We start from the raw sequence: 22,517 nt of genomic DNA on the forward strand, positions 1-22,517 counted from the left end.
TTTGTATCAAGGAGGAGATGTGTCTCTGGGGGCAGGCTTGGAGCCTTAAAAAAAAATCCATGCCAGACCCAGTCTCACTCTTTGCTTGGAGGTCAGGATGTCACTTATAAAGCAACTGTTTCAGCGCCATGCTTGCTGCCATGGTCCCTGCCATGATAACAATGTACTGACCCTCTGAAACTGTAAGCAAGCCTCCACCCCCTAGTTAAATGCTCTCTTTTATAAGGGTTGCTTTGGTCATAGTGTCTCTCTTCACAGCAATAGACAGTCACTAAGACAGTCACAGACTGAGGAAGCTGCATTGTATCCTTCAGCAAGGGCGTCATTCTCCACCTTCATTATATACATAGTGCACACTTATAAGAAACATCCAAATAGGACTGGAGATATGACTCAGTTGGTAAATTGCTTGCATGAGGATTTGGGTTCAGATACCAAGAAGCCCCATAGAAAGTTGGATCTGGGAAGTGAAGACAGGATTTCTGAACTTGCTGGCCAGACAGTCTAGTAGAATACTTGAGCTTCAGATTCAGGGAGAGATGATGCCTCAAAAAATAAAGTGTGGACAGTGATTGAGGAAGACACCTATGTCAATATCTGGCCTCAACACACACACACACACACACACACACACACACACACACACACACACACACAGGAACACACACACATGTACACACAAACTTCCAAATAGGTATATACAAATTTCAATGTGATTCTCTCTGGTAATGGTTTGAGTTTTAATTATTTAAGATCGTTTCCTAGCAGGACCGTGGCAGTGCACACACCTTTAATCCCAGCACTTGAGAGGCAGAGGTAGGTGGGTCTCTGTAAGTTTGAGGATATCCAGGGCTATATACAGAGAAACCCTGTCTTGAAAACAAACAAAAAGATTGCTTTCTACAGGTAAACTATTATGTTACCATTTAAAATGGAAGCAGACTATTTCTCTTTATAAGTACTTCTTGGGTAACATTTCATGACGAGTGCATATCTAATCCACCTTTTAAAAAAATGGTATGATTAGTAGCATACTAGCAGTTATAAAACTAAAACAAAAAACCTAAAGAAGCAAACCAGGTCTGGTCTTTGAACAAGTCGTCCAACCTGTGCTTCAGCTACTTTTCTGTAATGATAACACACTAAAGGTACCTGTTTCATAGGGTCTGTCTGAGTATCAAATAGTGCCTGGCAGATGAAATCCTTAGTGATAATTCAATGATTTACTTATTCACTATTCAGGGTATGTTTTGGATATAGTGATGTAATCTAATTTCTTTGTAGGCAACCACTCTGGCACTCTTTGGTAGTGAACAGGGAAGGAAGATAGTGGGATCTTGTTCAGACTTCTTCACAGCACAGTGGTGATGGAATATTGGCTGTTGAGATATTATGTGACCAAACACTAGGCTCTACCCAGTACTGATGGATGAGATAATCCTCCTCCCAAGCACCACATTTAGAGGACTGTTCTGTTCATTTGACAGGTATTTCTGAGTCTTTAATATGTTTTGGTTTGAGATGGGCCTTGCTATGTGGCCTAGCCGGCCTGGTACTGGGTCTGTAGACAAGGTTGGCTCCAGTCTTTCAGCAACCCTGCCTCTGTCCCTCAAGTGCTGGCATTGCAGGCCTGCATCACAATGACCTGATTTATTTCATTTTTTTGTTTGTTTTCTGTTCTTGTTTTGTCTCACACTGTAACCCAAGTTGCAAGCACTGACAATGCAACCTTACTAGCCCAGCCTCCGGAGTGCTGAGGTGACAACAGTGAGATACCAAATCTAGCTCCTCACTACCGGTTCGGATACGGAAAACAAGTGATTGGGGCTGTGAGGAGCCTCCATTCCAGGGCACATTTGTGACTGGGGATGATGGGAGAAAGACAATACGTAGGCAAACAAATGAACAAGAACGCCAGTTTAGCCCACATCTCTGGATTGAATAGAAGTTCCAATCAGCACCGGGTGACGTTAACACACCCTGTACAAGCTGAACGATCACCTTCCATAAAGAAGCTCGGGGAGCTCATTTTCTGGGCTAGACCGAAGCGGGTGCTCGCGTTGAGCCCCAGGCCCTCGGTGGGATGACCCGCCCCACCCCGCTTCGCAGCCACCGCGAGCTAGAGCCCAGCTGGCGTCGGCCCACCGGCCGCAGGCGCCTTGGGCTGGAAAGCGCGAGAGCTCAGGCCGAAGCTGAGCGGCCGGCAGCACACGGGCTCCGGAACCCTCCAGCCAGCCCCACGGCCTGCGCGCGCCGGCGGCGGTTGCGGCCCCGCGTCGGGAGGACTTCCGGCGTGTGCCGGGGTGGCCGGATGACGTGGCTGAGTCAGAGGAAGAGGCTCGGAGGCCGGGGGGCGGGGGCGGCGCGGAGCGGGCGGTGACGGCGGCGGAGGCAGCGGCTGGGCCCGGGCCCCGTGCGTCTGTCCGCGCCCGGTGGATGTGAATCGGCGGCGGCGGCGGAGGAGTCGGTGGGCCGGCGCCCGGCCTGTGGGAGCGCGGAGGATGAGGCCGCTGCCGGGCGCTCCTGGCGTGGCGGCGGCCGCCGCGTTGTTGCTGCTGCTGCTGCCCCGGGCTCGGTCTGACGAGCACGAACACACGGTGAGGCGAAGCGAGCCGTGCGGCCGCCCCCGGTCCGCTCCCCCGCTTGCCGTCCCGCCAGGCCCGGCGCGGCCTGGAGGCCCGGTGCAGCCCCGAGGCCGCCCGAGCGCTCCTTCCGGTCGGGCATGGCGGGGCCGGATCCGCGGGAGCTGGGAGGAGGCATTTTCGAGCACTCCCGGCGGCCTGGGCCTTGCTCTTCGGCTCCGCCTCTCGGGGCTGGGGCCCGGGGGTCGCCCAGTAGCGGGCTCTGGACCCGGGAAACTGGACGCTGTGGGACACAACCCGGCGGAAGATGGATGCACCGCGATCACCAGGCGCTTGCCAACCAGGAAATAGCCGTCAGTTCACGACCCGCTCCGGCCTTTCCCCACCCTTCTCCCTCCGGTCCCGGCCGCCGGATTTGAGCTGTGGGGTGGGGGACAGCTTGAGTGAAGCGGAGGTGTGAACGGTTTACACGTGGACACGTCTTCGCGCTGCACGCACTAGGTCCCCAGGCCTTTCCCCTAACTTTGTCCGCGCTCCCCGAGTCCCCGTGGGGTCCGGGTGATCGGCCTCTAACCCGGGCAGCCCTGACCCTAGGGGCCCTTGAGTCACCCAGCGCTCAGGTCACACCCCCCACTCACTTTTGCATTGGGTCTGAAGTTGATTAGCGGTTTATTTAATTTTTTTTTTTTTTTTTTGGTTTTTCACATCAAAGCTTGGGTTTAATGACTCTTGGAGGGACTTTCATCTAGAGCTAAAACGCTGTGGGCTCCCCCCCCCCCCATGGATGGTAGACTCTGGGAAGTGGAGAAAGTCAGATAATCTAGAAGGTTGTTTGGCAAATGATTGATTTTGTTTTTATTGGTAGTTTTTTTTTTTTTTTTTTTTTTTTTTTTTTTTTTTTTTCCTGAGAAGTTGTGTATTTGCCAAATTTGAAAGATATGGAGAACGTCCGGTTGTAACTGATCGGTGATGAAGCGAGGGCATTCTCATTTAAGGGGTCAGACTTTAGATTTTGTTTGTAATTAACAAAACTTTGTTCTAAGGCCTGGATTGGCTGACATCTTATTTTAGCCAGACTTTAATTGCATGTATAGATAAGGTTTTTTTTTTTTTTTTCACAGAAACATTGTACTGGTAACATAATTTTCTTTGATATTTGTGATTTTTCCTTTTAAGATAATTTTGTTCAGATTTTAAGCAGTTAAGTGAAAACTATCTTCTATCAGCTAGCTAACTTGTCTTAAAGTTTATGAAAGGTATTTTTTTTTTTTGTATAGTAAACAGAAACCATGTAGAGATTGGAGTAATTAGATACCCAGCAAATATCTTTTTGTTCAGTAGTTTAGTTTTTGATAACTTTTTAGTACTTCAGTTCCTATGTAAAATCCTGAACTTTTATTAGTTACAGTTCCACCATATAGACATACAAGTTTATATTATACTTTTTAAGTCTTGCTATGAAGAGGGACATCTTAGTTTACAATTTAATAAATTGTAAGTGGTACAAAAATAGCATAATTCACAAATTTAATATGTAAGTGGCAATTTCCATGAAAAACAACTTTAAAGTTTATTATTTTTATTTTATGTGATAGTTTTGCCAGCATGAATGTATGTGTATCCTTAGAGGCTAGAAGAGCGTGTCAGATCCCTTGGAACTAGAGTTACAGGTGGTTATAAGCCATCCAGTGTGAATGCTGAGAACCAAACCTGGGAACTCTGCAAGAGCAAGTGCTCTGAACTGCTAAGCTGTTCCTGCAACCCCGAATTCAATCAAATATTATTGCTAGGAATGTCATTTATTTACTTCAGTCTTCATTCACTCACCGGGATTGAGCCTAGGCCCTGTGTGTTCTAGGTACAAACCTCACCACTGAATGGAATGTTTCGTCTTTTGAGACAGGGTTTCTCTGTGTAGCCCTACCTGTCTGGGAACTGGCTCTGTAGACCAGCCTGGTCTTGAATTCAGAGATCCACCTGCCTCTGAATTCCCAGTGCTGGGATTAAAGACGTGCACTATCATGTCTAACTCCACCTGGAATGTTTTAATTTTTATTCATACAAAATATTTGATAACAGGATATTACACCCACCCATTCCACCATACTGGAGCTAGAAGGCTTGGCTTCACAAATGCTAAGTTCCTCTCAGGATAAGAGACTTAGTGTGAAGATATGAAGACATGGCACATATGAGATGGACAAAAGTTGAGAGTGAATATTATTTCATTGCATGTCTACATTGCCAGATCTTCACCCTGGCCAGATAGTAGGGCTCTTATCAAGTGATCCCCCCCCTTTTTTTTTAATTCCAAGAAGGCAGAACTAGCTAGTGAAGAGAGAACTGATATTTAGGGAAGAGACAAATTGTCAAGGGAAGATTGCTGAGTGGGGTGTTTAAAAAACACTTGTGGGATTGAATTATTAATTAAAGAACAGCTTTCAGGAGCTGAAGCTTACCCCTTAGACCATTTTCTGTTCAGATATCACCAGATGTAATACTAATACAACTTGGAATAGTATGCTTTGATCCTGTTGTAAGTGCTTTCTGTATATTAGCTCACAGTAACCCAGTAAGGATAGAGGTGGGATATCACTCCACACATTCTACGAGTAAATAAGTCTTGAAAAAACAAATTGTGTGTTTTCGTATATGAGTATGGTGTGTGTGTATATGTGTATGTGTATGAGCTTGCATACGGAGGTCAAAGGTTACTATTACAATTAAGTGAATCCTCAGTTGCTCTCCACCTTTGTTTTTTAGAGGTTATCTCACTGGTCCTCAAACTTACTCAGTAGGTTAGACTGACTAGCCAATGAACCCCAGGGATCATCCTGTCTCCCAAGTGCTGGGGTTACAGGTTCCGTTTTACCTCCTCTGGACAACTCTACCAACTGAGCCATCTTCCTGGGCCACATTAATGTCTTTAGTGGACTCAGGTGATGGACTCTATAGCTCATTTTAAAAACAGGACTGTAAAACACTAGATAGAACCCTTTAAGTGCATGAAGAAATGTTTGGATGAGCCTAGATCCATATTGTGTGTGTGGTTTTTTTTTTTATTTTTTTATTTTTTTTTTGAGGTTTTTCAGAGACAGGGTTTCTTTGTGACTTTGGAGGCTGTCCTGGAACTAGCGCTTGTAGATCAGGCTGGTCTTGAACTCAACAGAGATCTTCCTGCCTCTGCCTCCCGAGTGTTGGGACTAAAGGTGTGTGCCACCACTGCCAGGCCACATTGTGTGTTACTGAGATGTTTGTACTAGCATTAAGAAGGGATAAGGCTAGCTGGTGGGCACAATGGGCAGGTGGCATGAACAGTCACGCAAGACTGTATTTCCGTCTTGAAATTACTTTTGAACAAAGGGTCCTATCTATTTCTTAATGCTTTTAAATATTTTTATTTGTAAACGTCTGTTATTTATGCACATGTGTCTGTATCAGAGTGTGTTCACGTGTGTGCATTTGCCCTTGGAGGCCATAGGAGGGTGTTGGATCCCATGCAACTGGAGTTACATGTGGTGGCCAGCCACCCAGTGTAGGTGCTGGGAACCGAACCTGGGTCCTCTGAAAGAGAAACTAGCACTTTAACTGCTGAGCCATCTGTCTAGCCCTTTGCTTTTGCTTTTATGGAAACAGGGTCTCAGTATTGGCCAAGCTGGTCATGAATTCTTGGATGGACTCAAGTGATTCTTCTGCCTTGGCTTTCTGAATAGCTGCGGTTACTAGCATGTATCGTTATTCCTGGTTAGATAGTTTTAGTTTGTAATGGGTTCCCCTAATTAGTACCTGGTTCTAAGAAGGAATGACTACTTGCTTTTCCCCAAAGTTCCCCTTTTCCTGTATCTACTACTTAACTAAGATTTAGCTTGCCATCTGATCCATAAATAGTATGCTTGAAGTTTTTTTTTTTTTTTAATGCTTTTACATTTACTTGTTTATTTTTATTTTTTCTGTGGTTTGGGTAGGTAAGTGTGCATGTGCCACAGTGGGCATGTGGAGGCCAGGGGACAACTTGTGGGAGCTGGCTCTTTCCTTCTACCATGTAGACTTGAAATTGACATTGAGATCATCAGGCTTAACAGCAAGTACCTCTACCCACTGAGCCACACTCCCCCTTCCTTCAAGCATACTATTTATGGATCAAATGGCAAGCTAAATCTTAGTTAAGTAGTAGATACAGGAAAAGGGGAACTTTGGGGAAAAGCAAGTAGTCATTCCTTCTTAGTGGACATTCTTTATGTCCCTGTTTATCCAAAGTTGTTCTTGTATTCTTAGAAAAATAAGGAGAAGGAAGTGTGTTGTTGATTTCTGGAGAATGTGCTACTTTTAGTTTTTTAAAGTTGGACTGTAGATTATAGGATATACTGTAGGAAATTAAAACTAAAGAATACTTCCACTCATTAAAGACAGTCTCTTGTGACATGATTGAAGGGTAGTCGCAAGGTCTCTTTAAAGCCAGACATAGCACATACCTTTAAACCTAGCACTGGGAGACAGAGGCAAGTGGATCTCTGTGAGTTCCAGGCCAGCTAGGACTACATAGTGAGAGACAACCCCCCCACCTCCCATCCCCCCTCCACCCCTCCCCATTCCTTCACCCTCCCCCCATGCCTTTAAGGTCTTTAAGTGAAGGGGGTAAGGAAAATGGCTCAGTGGGTGAAAAGCACTTGGGGTTTTTATGGGTTCTCTTTCTCAACATGACCATGAAGTTGTGTTTTGCCATTTGTGTTCCTCCTCTTCCCTCACACCCGCTACATATATGCTACAGCACTATGCTTAGTCCTAGTACTTAGCTAGTGTCTACTGAGCGACTTGAGTATGCTACAGCACTGTGCTTAGTCCTAGTACTTAGCTAGTGTCTACTGAGCAACTTGAGTAATCAAGTAACTACTAGGGATAAATGTATTCAGTGCTGGAAACACAAAGCTTGCTTAAAGCACAGTGAACAAAAACAGACCAGTGCCTGTGTAAGGTCATACATAACCGTAGGCACCCATCCATTTCTTGTAATCCTTTGTAGTTGTAGTTTCAGGACCTCTGATGTGGGGAGCTAGGATGGCTTACTTTGCCTCTGCCAGAAACATGTTATATTGTACAGTTGAGTGTTTTGGAAAAAGGTTTTCTAAAAAGGCTTATTTTTATTTTCTGTGTATGGGTCTTTGTAAAGGTACCATGAGCATGCAGTGCCCGTGGAAACCAGAAGAGGGCATTAGATCCTCTAGAACAGGAACTAGAGCTGGTTGTATGCTGTCTAATGCCTGCTGAGAACTGAACCTGAAGCCTCTCCAAGAGCAGCAAGTGCTCTTAACCACCAAATGAGCTCTCTAGCCCCTGAAGTAGGATTTCTTTGCTTGGCAAATCAGCCTTTGTCTTAGTCCCTGTTAGAAGTATAGGAACTTAGAAACATATTTGAAGATTTATCTTAGAATAAGGCATGTCCTATAAGTGAGTTGTGAATGTGCTGATGCAGACAGACTTTGTTTATAGGAAATGCTGTACTTGGTCCTGTTTGGAGCTGTACTTAATGATAGACTGAAAGTTTAGGTACAGAGCTGTTTTAAGAAAATGTTTATCTCAACCTATGATTCAAAACTGCACTTCCAGTTTATTTGTATTTGCATTCTTATGTGTGGTTTTGAATAATTGAAAGGCTTTTGAAACTGATTTCTGAAATACAGAAATGGATTTTGTTTTCTCTGGTTAAAGCATTTTAAAGTCAACATGTTCCTTTCCTGTAAAATGAAAGGTAGAATTTGGGGCCTTATTCTGCGCTCCTGACACTTGGTGGGCTTCTTCCTTCCTTCCTTCCTTCCTTCCTTCCTTCCTTCCTTCCTTCCCTCCCTCCCTCCCTCCCCCCTCCCTCCCTCCCTCTCTCTCTCTAATTCAGGTTTCACAAAGAGGTCAGCAGCACTTTTTCAGTGTTCCTCCTGAGGGGGAAAATTAATGACTTCTGTCAGGGAAGAAAGTTTTGGGGTCCTCACTTCAAAACATAACAGAGTAAGCGGGACCCAATACTATGACTGCTTGAGAAGAAGGTCTTGACTTTAGAGATTAGAGTACAAGTAGTATTTTTCCTTTGGGGCAGATTAAAGTCTCAAATGGAAAAGTTTGGTACATTGAGTGCTATACACTTCTGTTGCTCTGTGCAGCTGTGCTTTTTTAAAATTTATTTGTTCTTTTTGGTTAATAAAGCTATTTAAGGGGCTGGAGAGATGGCTCAAAGGTTAAGAGCATTGGCTGTTCTTCCAGAGGACCTTAGTTCAATTTCCAGCAACCCCATGGTGGCTCACAACCATCTGTAATGAGATCTGGCACCCTTTTCTGGCCTATGGGCATACAGACAGATGCCGTATACATAATAAATAAATAAATCTAAAAAATGAAAAAAATAAAGCTATTTAGAAGTCAACAAAAGTATAGTCCTAGGTTGTAAACTTGGTACTAATAATTTTATAAGCTTGAACAATTTATTTATGAGACAGTCTTGCTAGGTAGTCAAGACTGACCTAGAATTTGCTGTGGAGCCTGATCTGGCATCTAATTTACCTTGCCTCTACCTCAGCCTTCCAAAGGCTGTGATTTACTGGTATATTCTACCATTCATGGCTTGGACAAACTATTTAGCATCTCTCTTGTTTTTGTTTTGAATCTGTAAAACAGGCGAAATAATATGGCCTATATACAGAGTTTTGAGAGATTCCATGTTTCTGTAAAGACTTTAGGCATCCTAGTTCCTAGTATGTAGCTATAAAATGATAGTCAGCGTGGTGCTATTGCAGAAGCTGATAAGGTCATGCTAGGCAAGGGATGGTCAGTTAAGGCCTAACCCAGGAGTTGAGAAAGGAGCATTCAGCACTTCGGAGGGCAAGTAGAGTTTGGCTGCCTGGAGAAGATTGGCATGGTGACTGCAGGGAGAGACAGAAGGAAACGGTGAAGTATAAAAGGAAGGGGGCAGTGGTAAAGCCTTGCGACTGGAATGGACAGTGCAGAAGTAGTGTTCCAGGGAGTCTTCTGAAGGCTGGGGAGTGACTAGGCGAAGAATGCAAGCAGCTAGATCCCCCTTTCTTGTGGCTGTGTCCTCCAGAGGCTTCACATGGAAGGGATTGCCACCATGCTAGGGACCCTGCTATGCTTGCTCCCTTGACAGTCCTTTCCTCCACATATATTTTTCAGGTAATTTTAACATCCTTTTTCTCAGGGCCGTTGCCCAGTGCAGTTTTTCTGAGCAAAGTATTTTAAGAGTTTGCTAGGACTTCTTGGGATGTGTTGGGAGGGAAGTAGACCAGCTTTTACCACAGGTTTCTAAGAGGTTGATTAGTGAAGGAAAACACTTTTACAGATTTGGGGAGAAAAAGCTTCCCTATCTCCTTACAAGGTTCTTTGAAATCTTCCTTTTGGTTCTGTGAGCTTCAAGATACTTTTAAACATTTTTTTTTCTCTTAAGATAAAACTCCAGTTTTTCTTGAGATAAGGTCTCAATGTGTATCCTAGATTAGCTTCAAACCCATAATCCTCCTGCTACAGCTGAGCATTTGATTAGTGTGTGCCACTATGCTCAGTGAAAATGACTTCTTGATCTCGGCTTGGGAACGCTTATATTCAGGATCAAATAAAGTCTGGGATGCAGTAATAAACATTTTAGGTTCATTTATTTGACTGCATAAAAAGAGCCCGGTAGAAGTGAACATTGTTTGTGCCTTGGTGCTCACCTGCAGCTCACCTGTGTTTCTGCTTACTGCTGGAGCTCTGATCCCAGAGGCAGACTGTGTGTGGAATGGGACACATTGTTGTTACAGTCCTAACAGTTCACCTGCAACTTTGTGTTTCTGGCCATTACCTTAGTCCTCTTCCGAGAGAGAATCTTGGACCAGAGAATGTACGTTCTAGTTCTTGGCTCATGCAGCACAACTCTATACCAGCCTGTCAAGGCTTCTCAGGTGTTCAAAATGACTAACTTCATTTTAGAATGTGGGTTTAATCTACATTCGAACTCAGACTGTTGCAGTGTGTATAAAATAAGTGAATGTCTTAACTTTAAAGAAATAATTATATTCACTTTTTTTTTATTCCTAAAGATACTTATATTGAGGTTTAGCTCAAAGGTATTTTCTAGAGCAGTATGTAACACTTCTACAGTCTCAGCAGGATTCATGGCCAGGTTCTCATTAGTGGGCACGTCTATACAATGTTCCGTTCTCAAGTGTTGCCCACTCTCCTTTCTTTTATCTCTGAATGAATATTGTTATAGTCGTGCATACTTCAGACTTTGATGAAGTTGCTAGTGAACTTTACATGCCACTATTTCTTCAGTATTTACCAGTGGTATTAAGTACTTTTGTGCATTGTGACATTTTGCCTTGGTGAATAGGTTTTAATTCTTGGAACTCTGATGAGAGAGAAGTGGTTGTTGTAGATTTCAGTTTGGAGAGTTCCTGGGATGTGCAAGTAGAAAGAGTGCTTAGTTTAGCGCTCTGTGCTTGTGCATTATGGGAGAACAATGGCCTGCATATGCCTTTGTCAGTCTTGCCCCCAAATAGAAGGAGCAGTTATGGATGGAGAGGCCTATGGAGGCCTTAGTACTCAGAACCTTGATTGTTTACTTCACAAGTGGAGATTAGCTGTAGTAGTTTTCTGAACTTGCTTGAAGCAGCTTATGGTTTCCTGTATTACTGTTCACCCTGATCTTTCTCAACTAAAGCAGAAATAATTGTCCCTTTATTGTTGCTGTAATAGCTCTCTGTAATTATAACCTTTTCTCCGTTGTTAATCATTTACTTGTATGGTTCTGTGTGGATTGGGAACTTGAAGGGAAGAAGAAAATTCTTCTTGAAGGAAAAAATTCTTCATTTTTGAGACAGGGTCTGACTGTGTGTGTGTAGCTCTGGTTGGTCTGGAATGCACTGCATAAACCAGGCTGGCCTGGAACTCAGAACCACCTGTCTCTGCCTCCCAAGTGCCGGGATTAATGTGTCATCTTGCCCTGACGTGCTACTATGCCAGGCAAGAAGGATCTTTTTATTATCCATATGCCTTAATATTTAACTTAGAGCTTGCTGTATGCTGCCTGTGTGTTTGAATAATAAGATAAGTTTTTGTTTCTTTGATGACCTCAGTGATGTCTTGTATGAAGAATGAGGCATTTAGTATGATTTAGGCTGGTGGTGGTAAGAGCAGAAAGGAAGAAGCAGATTTTAGGGGGTAAGAGTAGATGAGTTAGTGGCTTCAGGATCTCTGGAAGACAAAGGGCCTTGGGTTTGAATCTCCATGTCTAGAGAATTGTAGTATCATTAGGAAAACAGAGTTGAAACTGGTAGATTTGAGTGGGGTAAATTTGGTTGTAAACATGATACATTTTGGGCGGTGGTGACTCACGCCTTTAATCCCAGCACTGTGGAGGCAGAGGCAGGTGGATTGCTGTGATTTTGAGGCCTTCCTGGTCTACAGAGATAGTTCCAGGATAGCCAGGGCTACACAGAAAAACCATGTCTCAAAAAAACCAAAAAAGAAAAAAAGATGATAGATTTTTATTGAAAGTGTTTATTAATTCTTTTTTCAGTATCTCCAGTTCCAGGTAGATATGATGCCTTTGGCCTCCAAGGGTGTGTGTGTACACACACACACACACACACAGGAACACACACACTACACAATTTAAAAATAAATATTTAAAATAAATATTTTTTAAAAAATCTGATAGTGTCTAGTTAATATTGCTATAGGTTTTAAATTTATAGAGATTTTAAGAAATCTTTGGCAGATCCCACTGCCAAGACATAAAAACCTGAAGTTGACTGTCCCGGGCCTATATGTGGCTACAAGTAATATTCACTGATGGTTAGAGGTATAATTATTCAAAGAAATATACATGCAAGGTGAGTCTGTCCTGACAAGTGGGATTGGCTTTGAATGTTCTTGCATTGGTTTCACAGTGTTGCTTTTCTTTTTTAGTTATTTGTCTCTTGTCTAGTACTTTGGCCAGTATATGTAAGAAAAACTAGGAGAGGAAAGTTGTATGTATTTGTGCTGACATTGGTTTGTGGGAGGAGCCAATCTAATGATTAGCATGAGGTTCTAGATGAACTGTTGATTTTGTTTCCTCTTTCCTTGTGCAGGTTTCCCTGACAAATAATGTTGGTTTGGGGCTTACCATTCCTTACACTTACTAGTTATAAACCTACACTTACGAGCTGTTGGACTTTTTAAAAACATTGTCTTTTGCAAAACAAAGTTTGGAGAAAATGGATCCTGAGACCATAGTCAGGATAAAGTTTTAGGGGTCATGAAACTTGATTTTGAAAGTGTAGGCATTGGTACTCAGTTTCTGTTTCACCTTTTTAGCATCTTGAATGTAGACAATACGCTTAGTTGAATGAGATGTTTTAAAAGTGCATGTCTTGTTTTTCTTGTTGCAGTATCAAGATAAAGAAGAAGTTGTTTTATGGATGAATACTGTTGGGCCCTACCACAATCGCCAAGAAACGTATAAATACTTTTCACTTCCATTCTGTGTAGGGTCAAAAAAAAGTATCAGTCATTACCATGAAACTTTGGGGGAAGCACTTCAAGGAGTTGAATTAGAATTTAGTGGCCTGGATATTAAATTTAAAGGTAAGTCAACATTAATAGTTCTTGCTGACATTGGGCCAGGTAATTTTATTGTATGAGGTTGTACATTACAGGATGTTCAGCTAAGTAAATTGTTAATAGAATGTTTTTCTAACATAGTTTTTTTCTGAAAAGTATTTTTCCAGTAAACTCTTTAGTTATTAGATACATATATGGCCAGAGAATAATAATTTTTGGAGATTGGGTCTCCAATGTAGTTACTGAGAAGTTTGTGTAAAACCACAGATTTAACATGTACAGTGTACTCAGAATTTATTTGGTATTGTTATATTAATTCATTCTCTTAGCACCTATAGAATATTTAAGATTTAAGTCAGACACTGTTAAACTTGAGGGGAGTCTATTGGAGCTGTCTTTGAGACTGTGTGTTTATTCTTAGTGTGTCCTCTGTGGAGCTTGTTAGAGTACTCCCTGCACAGGTGTTGGCTCCCTGCACAGACATTGGCTCCCTGCACAGGCATTGGTAGTACCATGGCTAAAGCATCTCTGGGAAGTTGGAGTTCTGCAGGATCTTTGATCAGGGGCCTTGATTTTTAATAGAACACATGGGCTTTCTACTCAGGAACTGTTTTTTGCCTCATTTCTTTTACATACAATTGTTTGCTCCAATTTTGACTTCATTGTGTCTGTGGTTTGTAATATGAATAGTACCTGCCTTATGATATTTTTAGTGCATTGGGACTAGGCTATGAAATGATATATGATAATGTTATTTTGGTTTATTAAATTATGTTTTTATTTATCAGACATTTTTTGTTACTGTTTTGAAAATGGGTACATATTTTATACCTCCTCCCTAATGCCTCTTGGGACCTAATTATAAAATTGAGTTATAAATTTAAACCACAGTGGCGTGGCCTATAATTTTATGAGTGTTGGAAACATACCCTGAAGTGCATGTTTTAATTTAATAAGGTAATTGAAATATTTAATCACAAATATGAAGAAACTAAACTGGAACATGTGGTTTTTAAGAACCCTAATGCTTTATTTATTCACCTAGTTTCTCCTTTTCCATATTCAGTAGTAGACATGTCTCCTTTACTAGAGAGGAGCCAGCAAGAGAGTAAACCCTCAAGTCTGCTTTGGTGCAGTGATTTCATCAGATTTGAAATCCTTATGCCTTACTTACCTGAAGAAACATTTCTTCAGCAGTCTTAATCTTCCTTTCTTCTTCTAATTCCTTGAGATTGAGATGGAAATAAATAGTCAGAGGCCATTTCCATGAGCTTGAAAGTAAGGTTTGTTTTCTTTTCGGATTAAGCTAAGCACTAGAGGGATGAAAGAACTACCAGTTGTTACAGAAAGGTAGCAGTTCTTGGGGTCTGGCCAGCTCTATACCTTCAGTCAAATGCTGCCCAAACAGCTGCTAACTTGGGTAGCCCAATTGAACTAGCCAGTGGCAATTGCTTTCTGTTTCCCGATACTGTAGGCTTTTGTTTCTTCAGTTTATGGATATTGATGATCATGCTTTGAAAGTGTTCATGATTGTTACTCATTTTTATAAACTTTTAAAGGTAGGATGTTCTCATACTAACAATACAAGTAGAAACCAGAACACTGTCTCAGTGTGAACTGTTGATCAATCCATTGATCGATCAGTCTGTTTACCTACCTACCTACTATTTTGAGGTGTTTTAAGATAGGGACTTAAGAAACTCATACTGGCCTCAAATTTTTTATGCAGCTGAGGCTGGCCTTGAGCTTCTTACTTTCTTGTCTCCACCTTCTGAGTGCTGGGATTACACACAAGTTCCGTTATATCCAGCTACTGTATGTTTTTAGTCTTTCATTATCAAGCATTTGACTTTTAATGATTCTTCTGAAAGCATATTCATATGTAGTAAAATTTTGAAAACAACACACATAAAACACACATGCATGCATATAAACAGAAACATACACACATACACATGTATACAGAAACTTTTTTTTTAACCTAGCAGATTCTGTGAAGCTAATTGGATTGGTACCATTTTGTAGAGTAAAGATCACTAGAGAGATTATGTTAAGGAGCTAACCACAGTCCCTGTCTGAAGATAGACCGTTTAGGTCTGGGCTGTGTAGGATGCCTCTCACTTCAGGTTTTTCCTTCCTTCCTTCCTTCCTTCCTTCCTTCCTTCCTTCCTTCCTTTCTTTTTCTTTTAATATGCTAGTGCTAGACAGAAATGCTAATTGAGACCATTTAGAGAAAATGCATTAAATATACAAGGACAGTTCTATATTAGGCATCCTTGAGCCAGGCCTCATTTTATTGCATTCTAATTATGGGTACTATCTCTTAGAACATTGCTGTTATAGAGTGGAAAGAACTTGTGTTTTATAATCAGACATGGTATAGCTCAGCTCTGCCTGGGTCTACTTGTGTGGTTGTAGGCAGATAATTTGATCTCTTTGATCTTTTGTGGTTCTTGTCTGGGAAGCAAGGGGAATAGTATACCTGATAGAATCATTGTTAGGATTAAGTGAGATAATGTACTTTAAAAAGTACCTGATCTATAGTTTATGTTTGAGAAATGGTGATTGCTGTCCTGGGTAGAATAGTCCTGACTGCCAAAGGATGGGGAAAGAACTTGGAATAGCAGGTCCGTTCCTTCAGCTGGAAGGTTGTTACTGAAGGCAGTCCCTCACCCTGATTTCAGTCCCTAGCTTCTGCTGTTTCCACTGTCACTACAGAGACTCTCTGTTTTTGTCTCTTGCAGCAGGGGACAGACAAGTTGAGGATATTTATCTAGCTGTATGGTGGGTGGGGAAAGAACATGGGATTCCAGCCTTATAGCCTTCTTAATTTCTTCTTTGTCTTCTTTGCCATTGTTTTATTGTCTTTGTTGTCATCATTTTTTACTTCATCATCTTCTTGATCCTAGGAATTACGCTGAGTTACATCCCCAGCTTGATTTTTAAAAGACAAGATCTGGTTAAGTATCCCAGGTTAGCTTCAAACTTGTGGTCCTTCTGTCTCTTGCCTTCTAAGTCCTGGGGATCAAAGGTCTAAGCTACCATCCTGTCCATTCCATATAAGTATTTGCATGTAATCACTCTATATGTTTAGCCCTTACATCTGTTGTTTGCATTTTAAGGTCTGCAGTATCTTAGGCATTCTGTAACATCGGTCCCATTTTTTGTCTTCTTTTTTCTGTGCAGCTCTTTTGTTCTGTTTTCCCCGTGTTATGTGTCACTGGTCATATTCTGTTTTTCCTTCTCCAAAAATGTATTAAGCTCTTCATTCCATTTGTGATGGTTTTTATGAGACCATTCCCATAGTTCAGATATTTGAATACTTGCTTATTGGTTGGTGGTGCTGTTTGGGCAGGGTTAGGAGATATGGCTTTACTGGAGAAAGTATGTCACTAGGGGTGGGCTTTGAGGTTTCAAAGCTATTCCAGTTCGCCGTCTCTTTTTGGTGCTTGTGTTTCAGTTTGTGAGCCCTCAGGTTTTGCTCCAGCCACCATGCTTGTTGCTTGTTGCCATGCTTCTCTGCTGTGGTGGACTGTGAATGTAGAGTTTAACCAGACCTCTGGCTTCAGGGGTCCCTCTTTGGGCACTCTGAAACTGTGCACTTAATTTTGTGTGGGTGTATATTTATTTGCAGGGTGGGGTGGGGTGGGGTGGGTTTGTGGCAGGGGAAGTAACACTTTCATGATTCTCTCAAGAGTGTGAGGTCAAAAATACTTAAGAACACTGAATACATTCACACTCCAGCCTTAAAAGGAGTCAGCACAGTTGTTTTCAGTTTCGCAGTTGAGGGCTACGTGAGGGTCACAGAGGTTAAACCATTTGCTTTTGTTCAGGTAGCTAGTGAGTAGTGGAACTCAAACCAGAACTCAAGACTTTAGCCATGTCTCTTTGTACATATATGGTGATTTCACAATAACTGTGTTAAGTGCTATTGAATTTGAGGTCAGAATCTGCTTTTCCATTTTAGTAATGCCATCAAAAGAGAAAGTGTAAGTATGGTAGCATAGTACATTCCCAGGGAACTCAGTATTTGCAGTGTTATTTTTTAGACCTTTATTGGGCACAAAATGGCACTTAGGTTCTGGAATCTACTTAGTGTCATAATCTGTTTGAAAAGTATCAACATATGCTAATTTATAGCTTTGTTTTTGTCCTCTCTTTAAGATTCCTTCTTCGGAATTTGTAGGTTTGTGTTTTACGCTAGGAAGGTATGCTGAATGTGGACAGTGACCTGGCATCATTGTACACATTGTCTTTACAGTGGTTCCCCACCTGAGAGAAGAATGCTGTTTTGGTTGGACAGTCAGGCTGTTGAATTATTTGTGATGTTTACATTTGCCTTCATGTCTGAAAGAGGAATTTCATTAAAATGACCAACAACTGTCCTTTTTGCAGTGCCATGATAAATTGGTGATAAAACTAGGAACCTCAACAAAAGGGGCAGTGTGTATGTGTGTGTCTGAGAGAGAGAGAGAGAGAGAGAGAGAGAGAGAGAGAGCACATGCATGGGTGCAGATGCCTATGTAGGCCAGAGGCATGGAATCCTCCAGGAGACTGAGTTATCAGCAGTTGTGAAGGGGTCCAATGTGGCACTTGGAATTGAACCTGGTTTCTCTACAAGAGAAGGACATTTAAACCACTGAGTACTCTGTGGAGGAGAAAGTGTGGGATGATAAAGATTTTAGAATGGCCTTCCTGCTAGAGTTTTGTGAGCCTCAAGTTCCATAGGCCAGAGAGTTGATGTTTGCAGGGCTTGTGGGCAGTCAAGCCATGGTAGAGTGAAGGGGAAGAGGATGGTGTATTAGTCAGGAAGCTGTTTAATTGACGTTAGATTGTGGGGAATCCTTTATACAGGTAAATGCATACTGTGTATCATAGTACTTAAAACTACCACACTGATAATGACCGTTTACACAGTACCTTTTTGTAACAGCATACAGTAGCTTTGCAGGATAGCTGTGAGTCTTTACAGTCACTAGAGTAACTGTTGCACTCCAAGCCTTCTTTGGTTCCATCTGTCCCTTCTGAACTGCTGTCGCCCTTGCCCTTTGTAGATTATTGTACTCTATAGAAGTCTCTTTGGGGGTACCTCCTGCTGACAGTTCTGGATTTTGCTGTGGAAACTTTACAGCACTTTCATTTCCTAACTCTTAACTGTCCAGCACTAGAGACTACCATTATGAAAATCCTAGATTCCTTTGTGCCCAACAGGGATGAGTTAGAAAGAAAATGTGTTTGCAAGTCATAGGCAGCATTAGTTTCTTGGACTTGGAGGGGAAGAGTAGGTGGGTCCTTACTCTCCTCCTTCCTTAGGACATGACTGTGCTTTGTCGTTTGGGATGGATCCACTCTGGGCTAATCTGTCATGAGAGGAAGCTGTTTCCTCAGACGTGCTCTGGAATATCAAGTTGTAATTCAGATCACTAGTTCATAAGGAAATATTGTTGACAGGTAGCCATTAATCATTCATCTATAATTTTTAAGAAACATTAATACTAAAGAAATTCATGTTTCTGTGAGAAAATTACATTTCAGATTTTAAGTTACCAGTATAAGAAAATGTATTCACTTTTTGTTCTTGTTAAGATTTATATTGTTGTAATTGCTTAAGTAATATATCAAAAGTTTAATCTTTTTGATTGTCATCTAGAATTTTTTAAACATATTTTTGAAACATTAGAAATTAAAGACTATCTGAACACAATTATTAGAATACTATATTTGCAAGCAATCAAGGATGGAAATGACCCATTTTTAGGGGATTTTTGAGTGATTTATAAACAAAATGCCTATTAGATAGAGGCTAGCCTTGTGTGATCTTACTATTGACGAATGATCACTGGGAGTCCTCGTGGCTGCTGTGGCCACTGATGATTTAGAAATCTGTGCTGTTGGAATAAATGTGTATTTGAGTGACCTTAAGCTACACTCTTATCTCTGCTTAGACTCGCATCTGTAAGCTTTCCCATACAGTAAATGATTTCCTTGTGTCTTAAGCTTCTTTTGTTCTTTGTTTTTATATCAGTTTATTTTAAAGCGACTTTGTTATTCTTGTATTATTTCCTTAAGTGAGGGTTTTCTTCGTGTAAGGTAATCTTTGAAAATAAAGATGATCAAAATCTTTCATTGTAAGGTAATGAAAGATACACAAAAACTGGATAGGATAGCTCACTGAACTCCCATAAGCTTATCACTGAAATATTGGGAATAGAAATTAGCTCATGCAGATGCTGACTTTTCTTTTTGTGCTGTATTTCCTGTAACTATCTTGCAGGCCAGTAGGTTAATTTGTAGCTTTTACTTTGCAGATGATGTGATGCCAGGTACTTATTGTGAAATTGACTTAGATAAAGAGAAGAGAGATGCATTCGTGTATGCTATCAAGAATCACTATTGGTACCAGATGTACATAGATGACTTACCAATATGGGGTAAGTACGCTCTGTTACAAAGGAAGATTTCATATAACCAGTGAGTTAAGGTGACCATATTCCAGATCATGATGGAAATGCTTTTTTACTCTTTGCCCTGGAAAGATTTGCCCTTCAATGCTGATTTTTATGGCTTCCTCCTACTGGAGGCATTTTTGGTACTGCCAGGCCTTATAGGAAACTCAAAATAAAAGGCTTATATGGTGAAACTTTTCAGATTCAAGGAATTCAGAGGCTCTTGGAACATGTGAAATTTCCTTCTTTAGTTCACAGCTTATTTTCTCTAAATATAGTTAGAAGGATTGATAGGATTTTTGAAGTTTGCCTCTTTATGTGACACTGTAGTAGTATGTTTTTAGGGGCATGATAACTGCTTGAATGTTTTACCAGTTCCTTTGTCATTTTACAAAACATTCAATATTGAATTTTTTTTTTTTTTTTTTTTTGAGACAGGATTTTTCTGTGTAATAGCTCTGGCTGTCCTGGAACTTGATTTGTAGACCATACTGGCCTCAAACTCATATAAATCCATTTGCCTCTGCCTCCTGCCACCACACTGGGCTGAAGAATTATTCTTGTTTAGCTCTTGCTTGTCTATCTATACTATTGGGAAGAGGCATAATATGATTAATACAAACTTAGGCATACAGGCTGGAGAGATGGCTCATCCCTTAAAGGCTAGGCTCACAACCAAAACCAAACTATGCATAGTCTAAAAATAAATAATTAAATTATTTAAAATGCAAGGAATAGACATTTGTCATAGGCAACATGTTTGATCACAAATTTTTCTTCTGCCTCTAGAAATATGCTCTATGTATAAGAATTGTCTTTTAATCTTAAAATTGTTAGCTGATCATTATGTTCATCTGTAGTAAAACTGACTGAGCACATTGGATCAGAGGTTAATATGCCAAAAAAATGTATAAGAAAGTTAATGTCTTGGGAGGAACAGGCAGGAGGATCTCTGAGTTCAAGGCCATCCTCGTCTACATAGCAAGTCCAAGGCCACTCAAGATTACATAGTGAGACCCTGTGTTAAAAAAAGAAAAGCTAATCTCAATAGATATTTGCATGCATTGTTATTACTCTACAATGTGTTAATTAGGTATATAAAATAAGCATTAGTGTTATAGGACACAGGCATTTCTATGATCAGCTCTGAGGGTCGAGGAAGATAGCTTAAATGCTTGCTGAAGATTTCTGAGCCTATAGTTCAGGAGAGTTCATTAAACAAGGCTTTTTCTTCATTTGCAGTGAAAACAGATTCTTTTCTTAGTTCTTCTGCTATTATGGACTTTTAAAGATCTCATATACTAGGCATTATGGCTCATGCATCTCAGAGGCAGAGGCAGGCAGATCTTTATGTGTTTGAGGCAAGCCTGGATCCACATAATGAATTCTAAGACAGCCAGGACTAGATAAAGAGACCTTGTTTCACACCCCCGCCCCAGCCCCAATCACGTCCAGTTATTTAGTGTTGGGGGAGTGGAATGTGCACATGGGCCACAGCATGGATGGATGTGGAGGGCAGAGCACAGTGGGAGTCTGTTCTTTCCACCATGCAGATCCTGGGGTTTGAGCTCAGGTTATCAGACTTGGTGGCAAGTGCCTCAGCCTACTGAGCCGTCTCTCTGGCTCATTGTATTCTTTTTAAAATCTGTGTCTTTAGTTTTTGTTTTCCTAATCATTGCTCTGAGTCTCTTTAGCAAGAGCAACAACTGTTCTTTGTTATAAAGTGTGTGTGTGTGTGTGTGTGTGTGTGTGTGTGTGTGTCCATTATGGGCATGTGGAGGCCAGAGGCCATCTTTGGGTGTTGTGCCTCAGATACTGACCTCTTTTTCTTTTTGAGACAGATCTTTCACTTGGTCTGGTAGTCACTGAATAGGCATGGCTAGCCAGCCATTGAGCCCTAAGACTCTTCCTCCTGTCTTCACTTCTAAAGCCCTGGGATTATAAGCACTTAACACCATCTCCAGCTTCTTTATGTAGAGATTGAACTCAGGTCCTCATGCTTGTGTAGCAAGGACTTTACCAACTGAGCAATTTCTTTAGCCCCTTAAAATCTGTTTTTAGAATTAGAATTTCAGGGTCTGCCATGTTTAAATATTTTTGCATAATCTGTAATAACTGAACTTGGGCATTCCTCTTCCTTCTTTGTTAAGAAAGAAAAATTCCAGTATGATGTTTCTTGAACAAAAGTTTCAGCTTTTGAAAAGCCTTTTAGAGAAGCTGTGTCTTTACCCCCAAGGCTAGTTTTTAGAATAGCTAAGCAAACGAATTCCCCCTTTTCTCCCTCTCTTCCTCTCTTCCTTTCCTCCTCCTGTCCTGTGTGTGTGTGTGTGTGTGTATGTGTGTGGTCACTAAGTAGCTGGGTTATTTTGACAGATGGTGACATAGCCTGTCTCTGAAAGCCTGAGCTACTAGGTAGTGTGCACGAGTAAGGTGGAACTTGCAGCAGCAGAGGTGCTAGCGGTGACAGAGAGTGAGTTCTGAGTGTCACATCTGTGACCACTTATGCTAAGATTCTCCTTGTTTTGTACTAGTGTGTCCACGGTGTGTTTGCTAGGAAGTTCAGCCTGCACTTTTGTCTTGTGCTAACCGTGAAGATAATGACAGTATTGCCTTCTGTAAAATAATGAACTTTTAGCTTCTGGGCACTTTGAATTCCTTGTATGAAGTGTTTTTTCTTTTGTAGGTATTGTTGGTGAAGCAGATGAAAATGGGGAAGACTACTATCTTTGGACCTACAAAAAACTTGAAATAGGATTTAATGGAAATCGAATTGTTGATGTTAATCTAACCAGTGAAGGAAAGGTCAAATTGGTTCCAAATACTAAAATACAGATGTCATATTCAGTAAGTTTTAAAATAATTGTATACAGGAAGAAATGGTTATGTTCGTAAACTTTAGAAAATA

At 41.3% G+C, this 22,517-nt stretch overlaps 1 protein-coding gene across 1 annotated transcript in view; it reads left to right on the forward strand.

The window, feature by feature from the left end:
* Window positions 1–2,362: 2,362 nt before the first annotated feature.
* The window catches only part of Tm9sf3 (transmembrane 9 superfamily member 3), a 46,153-nt gene continuing 25,998 nt past the window's right edge, over window positions 2,363–22,517 (forward strand). The window contains exons 1-4 of the mRNA XM_027407338.2: window positions 2,363–2,597; window positions 12,995–13,190; window positions 19,475–19,597; window positions 22,296–22,456. Of these exons, the coding sequence (XP_027263139.1) occupies window positions 2,502–2,597; window positions 12,995–13,190; window positions 19,475–19,597; window positions 22,296–22,456 (576 nt within the window). The 5' untranslated portion in view covers window positions 2,363–2,501. The remainder of the gene's footprint in view (window positions 2,598–12,994; window positions 13,191–19,474; window positions 19,598–22,295; window positions 22,457–22,517) is intronic.

Source organism: Cricetulus griseus, chromosome 3, assembly GCF_003668045.3.
Source record: "Cricetulus griseus strain 17A/GY chromosome 3, alternate assembly CriGri-PICRH-1.0, whole genome shotgun sequence".
Taxonomy (NCBI): Eukaryota; Metazoa; Chordata; class Mammalia; order Rodentia; family Cricetidae; genus Cricetulus; species Cricetulus griseus.